The sequence below is a fragment of the Acomys russatus genome, chromosome 24, assembly GCF_903995435.1.
Source record: "Acomys russatus chromosome 24, mAcoRus1.1, whole genome shotgun sequence".
NCBI lineage: Eukaryota > Metazoa > Chordata > Mammalia > Rodentia > Muridae > Acomys > Acomys russatus.
The window spans coordinates 1,132,015-1,140,742 of NC_067160.1; the positions used below are offsets into that span (position 1 = coordinate 1,132,015).

The window sequence follows — 8,728 nt, forward strand, 5'->3', positions numbered from 1 at the left end:
TGCTCATGTGCTGGGGTGGGTTTGTGGGGGTACTCCCCTTTTCTGAGGCATATGGCAGGGAAGATATGGGGGAAAGGCAGGGAGAGTGTGAGTGAGAGGAGAGGAAGAAGGCACTGCAATTGGGAGGTAAAGTGAATAAAGAAAAGATTGTAACACACACTCAATACAATATTAACTGATACCTATTAATTTAATATGAAGTTAATGGAATTTACATGCAAATATAAAGTCATTTTTAACTGAACGTAAAGGATGCTTCATAATAAATATTCTAGTGAATAATAATTTGTTTTATATTTTGGGATTGTAACACAGTCACATCGTTTTTCATTCTTTATGCCACTTCCATATGTACACCTCTTTTCCCTCTTTCAAATTCATGGATTTTTTCCATTAGCTGTTGTTTCATATTTTAATTTCTAAATATATAAGCACTATATGCACAGACTATATAATAGTATCTGTCCTGTTGTTTTCAAAGTTTACTGTTTGGTACTGGATAGCTAACTGGTATGCTTTTCCCAAAGGATGGAAATATTTTAGAAATACTATATCTATCAGTGTAAGCATTCCTTGTTGCCAGTAGTAGTAGTAATAGTAGTAGTAGCAGCAGCAGCAGCAGGATTAGAAGAAGAAGAAGAAGAAGAAGAAGAAGAAGAAGAAGGAGGAGGAGGAGGAGGAGGAGGAGGAGGAGGAGGAGGAGGAGGAGGAGGAGGAGGAGGAGAAGGTGGAGGAAGAGGAGGAGGGATCCAAAACTGTGTATATTGATCGGGTGTATTTTCTTTTTTAATGTTTTATATCTGCTGTAAAATGAAATATACATAATAAGGGATGTAGGCACAATTATCTCTGCATATAAGAAACTAATTAGGATGTAGTTATAAATTATACTAGTTAATTAAAGTTTACATTGTAGGATCTTCTCTAGGATCCATGACTTCTCTATACCTGAGTACATGTCTAGGTGACCAGATCTGTCCTAGGGATGAGCCATTCTTGGCTGTTATCTGGACCCTGTGTCCAAAGTTCAAAGTATCTTCAATAATAGGAATTTCTTAAGGAAACCAGTGGCAATAGTCATAGACTTTAATGTTTAGAGAGCCTCCTAGACAGCCCCTGATCAACAAGTCAAATGAGTATTTATTGTGCCTAATATGTTTTTTTTATTGTATGTTTTGGCTGTTGGAGAAAGCATTTTCAGCCAGATGAGGAAATTTCATATATATATATATACACATACATATATATATATACACACATATATATATATATGTAGGTATAGATAGATATATAGATAGAAATATAGATATAGATATAGATATATAGAGAGATATTTACATGTATTATAGATATATTTTCGGTAAATATTCAAAAGTAGTACATTTTCAGTCATCCTTCCTCATACTTTCCTATTCTTTGGTATTTATCTTTCACCTCTTCACAATTAATCCTGTTTTCTCCAACATATCATTTGAACACTCCCATTTCCCTCTCCTTTACTTCCTACTGCCACAGAATCTTAATGGTCCTTTTTTCTTTTCCAGTTTCTTCAGTTACTCAGGGATATGATGGTTTGATGGTTTGGATGTAGGAGACTCAAATGAGAAAGCACATGAGGCATTTGTCTTTCTGGGTCTGGGTTGCCTCACTCAATTTGATCTTTGTTGTTTGAATCATTTTCCTGAAAAGTTTGAGATTTCATTTTTTTATTAAATGAATTTACCCCATAGCAAATATGTATCACATTTTTATTATCCACTCATCAGTTAATTGACGTTTAGGATTTTTTTTCCCTAGGTATTGTCAATCGATCAATAACGCACATAGCTGATCAAATGTACGTAATGTATCATGTTCAGTCCTTATGGCACATGTGAAGGAGTGGTCTGGCTTCCTCTAACCAAGACAGAATGTCTAGGCTGTGGCCGCGTTCAACTCATCTTTAAGCAGCAGTGAAACTCTATCAGTGCAGCGTGTATCATCTAAGGAGACATTGTCTCACAGAATGTTTCCTAGTTCTCTAGTTATTTCAACATTTAGGATCTCTCTTCTAAAATAATTTTTGAGCCTTAGCTGCTGAACTTGCTTTGTAATGTGTGACTCAGGACTGAGCTCCTAAACTGTGCAATTTGATTGTTTTTAATTTCCTGTAATGATATCTTTCTGCTGCAAAGGAAAGTTCTTTGATGAGAGGTTAAAATTACACTTACCACTGAGTCTAGAACCACACATTTTATTGTTTTTACTTAACATATTTTAACTGTATCAGAATCATTTCTTTATATTTTTTTCTGAAAATTTTACTATTCTCTAATCATGATGTCATTAACAAAATAGTCATTTCCAAATTAAAAATAAATTCCCCTCTATCCACAATATTTAAAAATGCCCAAATGTTAGTAGAATGTTATATAAATAATTTAGAAATTTATTGAATTAATGAGAATATGAATAAATTTAGTACATCAGAAAATAACATACTTATTATAGTTTTTCTTTATAGATCTCCAAGGAATAAGCAAAACATTTGCTAACCTAGTTTTGGACCTCAGTACTTGAAAACCTGCCAAGAAATCTGGCATAGAAATTGCCCCCTGAGAATGACCATGTTATGAGAAGCTCATGGCTTTACATGATAAGTCCTGGAGTCATGAAGTAGAGATAGATGCATAGTCTGCTCCCCTCATATTCACATTCACTCACAGAATAAATTTGAACCATAATTCTCTTTGAAAATTGATTTTGACAAACACTTGAGGAAAGTGAAAGTATAACTTACTTCTGATTCTATTTAAAAAATGAGTGCACAAAAAGATGCAAAAACTAATCCAAAGGAAAACACAAGATCTAGGGTTGCAGTGTCCAGATCCTCAAGAAAATTTTTTATTTCAATTGCGAGAAAATTTGGGAGTTGAATATTTTCAGACACATGCTATTGGAAATATTTTCCCTCCATTTTCTACCAACTTTGGCACTAAGAGTAAGTATTTTTTTAATTGTGAAAGTTGAAAAATTAAGACAAAGTTTATATTTAAAAATATAAGTTCACATATCATTTGACACTTAGGAGAGTGACATCAGGATTGCAGCAAGCTTTGAGTTGGAAGAAAGAAGTTACATCAGTGATGTTTCATATTTTGATAAAATAATTTCAGTTAAAAGTTGTTATGAAGTGTCATGAGAAAATAACACATCTTTATTAATAGTTGTTTCTCCTAATGTAACCCATTAGTGTTCAGTAAAATGTAGAGTTAATTGATAGGGAAAAATAGGAAACACATTAAAGATGTGTTCTATCATTGTTAATTAAATATGTGACATATCATTTAGAGTTACTAAACTAAGAATGTGACTAAGATCCTATAGAGTCTTAGATGATCATAGACTCAATGTGAATTTATTTTGCGTTCATATAAATTAATTGAATTTTATGCATCTTCTATCTTGTGTAACATGAGAGGATAATATGATAACATATTCTGAAGATTTAGTTCCAAAAAAGCAATTATTTGGACTAGCAGCAGTTTTTCTGACATTATATCATATATTATACTTTTTTATATCATAATGAAATGCTACCTGTACGTATATTTAGTAATATAAGTATTTATAGTTACATATTGTCATTATGAAAGGACAGTGACAAACATTCACAGTAAGCTTTATTCCATCATACAACCTATGCATTACTTTTAATTTCTCATCATTTAGGGTCCTTCACTATGAATACTTGGAATCACACAAATAAACCTGACTTCATCCTCACAGGATTGACAGATTCCAAGGAAATCCAGCTGGTCCTCGCTGTGCTGTTTCTCCTAATATATCTGGTCACTGTCCTGGGAAACATAGGCATGATACTGATAATTTGTCTAGATGCCCAGCTTCACACCCCAATGTATTTCTTCCTCACCCATCTGTCATTGCTCGACCTCAGTTACTCCACTGCCATCACTCCTAAAACCTTACAGAACCTGCTTTCTTCACACAAGAGCATCTCCTTCGTAGGTTGTTTCACCCAACTGTACATTTTCATCCTCTTGGCAGCTACTGAATGTTTTCTACTTTCCTCGATGGCCTATGACCGCTATATAGCTATCTGTAATCCTTTACATTACCCAGTTATTATGTCTTCTCGACACTGCCTTACTCTGCTCACTGGGTCCTACGTGATTGGAGCTGTGGATTCCTCTGTCACTGTGCTTGACATGATTACACTACATTTCTGCAAGTCCAAAGTCATCCATCACTTTTACTGTGACACATCTCCACTTCTATCTCTGTCCTGCAGTGACACACAGGTAGTGGAAATCATTATATTCATTTTTGCAGGTTCCACTATTCTGGGCTCCCTTATCACAATATCTGTATCCTATGTGTCCATTCTTTCTACTATTTTGAAGATAAATTCTTCTTCAGGAAAGAAAAAAGCCTTCTCCACTTGTGCCTCTCATCTCTTAGGAGTTACTGTCTTTTACAGTACTCTGATTTTTACTTATTTAAAACCAAGTAAGTCCTATTTTTTGGGAAAGGACCAGGTGGCTTCTGTTTTCTACACCATTGTGATTCCCATGCTGAACCCACTCATTTATAGTCTCAGAAACAGAGAAGTCAAAAGTGCTGTTGTTAGATTACTGAAGAGGAAACAAGGGTCCAGGAAATTAAGCAGCCAGTGACATTAAGCAGTCAGTCACATGGTTTCCATTTGCATCCTCCCTTGATGAGTGTCTAGAAACAATTACAGTTATTCTTACTTTTTCTATTTCTTTAGTTTTTTTTTTTTTTTTTTCTCATAGAAACATTGGCTGGGAATTTCCAGGAATGCAGTTTTAGATGTCTGTTTTCCTGGCAGCATTTTTGTGGAACGTACACTAGCACATGTCTTTTATTTTTTTGTTTTAAGGAATACTAATTTGCAACATGAGAAAATAGGTTTGAAATTCTTTAAACTATATCATATAAGATTCTATACTTAATTAAACATTTAGATAAATATAATGTAAAGATAATTTGGGCAAACTATACTATCAGAAATGATTCACTGTATAATTTGCTATCTCTTACTTGTTAAATTATTCTTGACCAGGAACTAAATTTAGTAGTCAGTGTCTTCAGCAATACGTGATAAATAATAATTCCAAATGCATGTGATAAGATGATGAAAGTAATATACTTAAGGAGCTAATAAATGTTGTTTATTAATAAATTATATTTCTGACACATTTTAAATGCTTAATGTCATTTATTAAAGAATATTCAGTGGTGTTTTATAGATTACTTTCAGGTCTTTTAATGCATAAGCATGATAGTTACCTTAATAAAGAGTATCCAATTGCTTCCAAATTTGAGTTTTACATAAATATCTGAGGTAGCATTAAGTTATAGCAAATTTATACTGTGATCTAATCATAAGGCTTTTGTGACAATTTTGAAAATATTTAATGTTCCAAAAGAAGAGAAACATTAAAAGCTATTGGTACTTAGAAGCATATTCTCTTCAGTCAGTAATTGTCAGTATGCGTCACATAGAAACAAAATTTTCTCTGCAAACATTTGTAGCATTATTCATTCACTTGAAAACTTATTATTTGATCACCTCTTTCTCTTAGGAAACTATGAAATGAATGTCTTCTCAGTGATGGGGCAGGATCAGTATGGACACCTTATGATGCTTTATATATATTATACTGTAAATCTATTGATTTCAAAATCTACAAACAGTAATGTTAGTTTTGTGTGTATCTAGTAAGCACTTGAAACCAATACAACTCTTAGACTGAATTTGTTGCAATACATACCGTTAATTTTCTTTCATACTGTGAATTTATGTATTTAAAATTTTTAAAAATAGATACTTTAATTAATCAAAATTCATTATTTTACATTTTCCATGTGCATACATGTGTAATTGTCTGTGCCTGATGTATGTGTTTCTGTTTGTTTGGATGCATGTGTGTGTGAGGGTGCATGCAGAGGGGAAGACCAGTAGTTGATGTCAAGTGTCCTCATGTATTGTTCTCCATATTAGTTTTTGATACAGGTCATCTTACTGAGCGTGGTACTTATTGACTAGGCTGGCTGGTCAGGGATTCTGGTAATGCAACTATCTCCATTAACCAAAATTAGAGCTCAGTTATTTTCCTACTTACCAGGATCCCTATATCAGTCTGGGGACTGAAATCCCATCCATCTGCTGGTGATGAAGGCATTTACCAATTGAGTGAGCCTCCATCTCCACATTTTAAAAAGATGTCATACTAAGGCAAGTAACTAACAATAAGTTCATACTTTCTTGAATGACATGAATATTGTCAAACATAGAATTAACATTTTCTTTATTTATAATCTTTTAATAACACGTATATAAATTACTCCATTTCCATAAGCTAGTTCACACAATGGCTATACTACACATAAACACTATAGAAATAATTTATGATTTATTTTTCTTCTGTTATATGATTTTTCTGGAATATATTCTTTATATTCTTATTAGTTTATTTTATTATTATAAATAGTAATTTTAAACATGTGTACTTTATAAATTTATTGGCTTTAGTCATCTCTGACACTGAATAGGATGTACATTATTTCAGGTTTTATGGACTCTTTTCTCTTTTCACTCATTTAACATAGGGTTTCCATTTTTCATGTGTGTTTGTTTCTGTAACTCAGAAAAGTTATAGTACCTTTTTGTGTTCATCACACAAGTCAACAGATTATGTAACATTCTACATGCCTTCTTAATAGTAAAGAATCTTACATTAAATTAAAATAAATAAAAAACTACATATTTCTTTCACTGTTTCAGACATGAGGATAAGTCATAAAGGTTGTCTTGACAAAATTCCGGAGACCTCTGACTGTCTATCATGATCACTAGACATCCAGAGCAGCTGTTGATACTTTCCTTGACAAAGTCCAAAAGATTTCTGTCTGAACACCACTGCACGCAAATATTATATATAGTCCAAGTGTAATGTTGTTTATAAATCTGCTATTTCTCCTAAAACTGTTCTTTCTCTTTATTTCTCAGCCCTAAGGAAAATTATGGAGGGAAATCTTTTTCACACAGAGAATCTTGAAAGAGGGCAGCTGGCCATAGGCTTGAGACAATGATAGAGTTTTTTGCTCTGACTGAGCACCCAAGCAGAAACTGAATGAAAGAAAGTAAGGATCTTGACATAGCAGCACCTGGCTAGATACTCTTACCGGCAGAAATGTTTCCTTACAATCAATTTGCTGTGAGAACAATAGAAAGTAGGCTTGAAACGTCATGCTTTACAGATATTTTACAGTAGAGGATCCCTTGGCAATTAGTCTAGATTTGGGTAGCACACCTGTTGATCTGGAACCGGAAGTAGGTCAAGTTTTTTTCTTTAGAAAACACTTAGCTCAATCTATGTTGCTATGACCATCCTGTAAAGACAATGCCTTTAGTCTGGGGCAATTTATGATTAAACTTTCCCATGTATAATTTAAAAAATAACAAGAAGATCATGCTGAGCACTGCTAGAAAATTAATTGATTTTTGTCATATGTTTTGTTGTAGGTTACAGAACTTTTTGTATTTCCTTGTTTCTATGTTGATTTTTTTTTTATTGCTGTACTGATTGTAAAAGAAAAAAGTTAATGATGTAATATGTAATGAAAAAATTAAAATTCATTTCAGTAAAATACTGGGTTGGTCCAAGGAGTAAAGGGCAAGTAAATAACAGACATGAGAGAGTAAACTAGAGGGAGATGGGGAGCAGCAAGCAAGGAGACAGAAAGATGGGTAACACCAAGTAAGAAGAGAATTAGAAAGACAACAAGCAAGTAAACAAGCAAAAAGCAAGGAGTCAGAGAGACAGCAAGCAAGACAGAGACTGAGACAGATAGAGAGCCAGAAAATGTTCTGGGATTTAAGACCTTCAGATGTACCACATATGCCTGAGTCTGAGTATTTCTTTTTCCTCCATCCCTCAACCTCTACTCAACAACTGGTTCCTCTAGCTAGTTTTTCAACCATTGGTTGGTTTTCCTTAACAAGCCTTCACTGCCCGCTCAATGCTCCCTACTGCAGACCCACCTCTCTTCTCTCCTCTTCGCTGTTCCTGGAGCTGGTCTTGGGGAGCAACACTTCACAGTACAGGTTACAAAAGGTTCTATGTTGTTATATAGTTATAACTTTCAATCAAGATGAAATATTTGCCTTTTCTATTACATTTTATCATATCCTGTATGATAAATATCCATACACTGTATTTCATGTCAGAGTGAACTAGTTTAAGCTCAAATACATTAAATAATTATGTCATACCTTCATATGTTTGTATATTGACATAAAGTGGTTTTTCTTAAAAATAATGTTTCATTCAGTATATTCTTATTACACTTTTTCCTAAACACACGTTTTAAGGGTTACAATGTATCATGAAAAATAATGTTCTTGATTTAAAACAATTTAACATATGAATCTACACAAACTCTCTTCAGTCATAATAAGACATTTTTTTTATTTTGAAGATTTATCAGTTTATTTAATGTACATGTGTGTAAGAGCTGAGAACTGAAACCAAAGCCACTTTTCATCACACAGAGTACACAAAGATACTCCCTGCAAGTGTAATAAAACCTTACTACCTGAAGTTAATGTACATTAAACATGAAATGGCACAACTAGCTTATACACCAACATGGAAAGCTTAAGAAAAGAGCTTTCACATTGATAACCACAAGAAATAAG

The 8,728-nt window shown here is 33.4% G+C and overlaps 1 protein-coding gene across 1 annotated transcript; it reads left to right on the top strand.

Annotated features, from left to right (window-relative positions):
- Positions 1-3,722: 3,722 nt before the first annotated feature.
- Positions 3,723-4,676, top strand: LOC127207611 (olfactory receptor 8H1-like). The gene has a single exon (XM_051167045.1). The coding sequence runs from the start codon at positions 3,723-3,725 to the stop codon at positions 4,674-4,676; it is 954 nt and encodes a 317-aa protein (XP_051023002.1).
- The last annotated feature ends 4,052 nt before the right edge of the window (positions 4,677-8,728 follow it).

Excerpts from the sequence above, each read along its gene's own strand:
- LOC127207611 (XM_051167045.1), top strand. The coding sequence starts at position 3,723 with ATGAATACTTGGAATCACACAAATAAACCTGACTTCATCCTCACAGGA.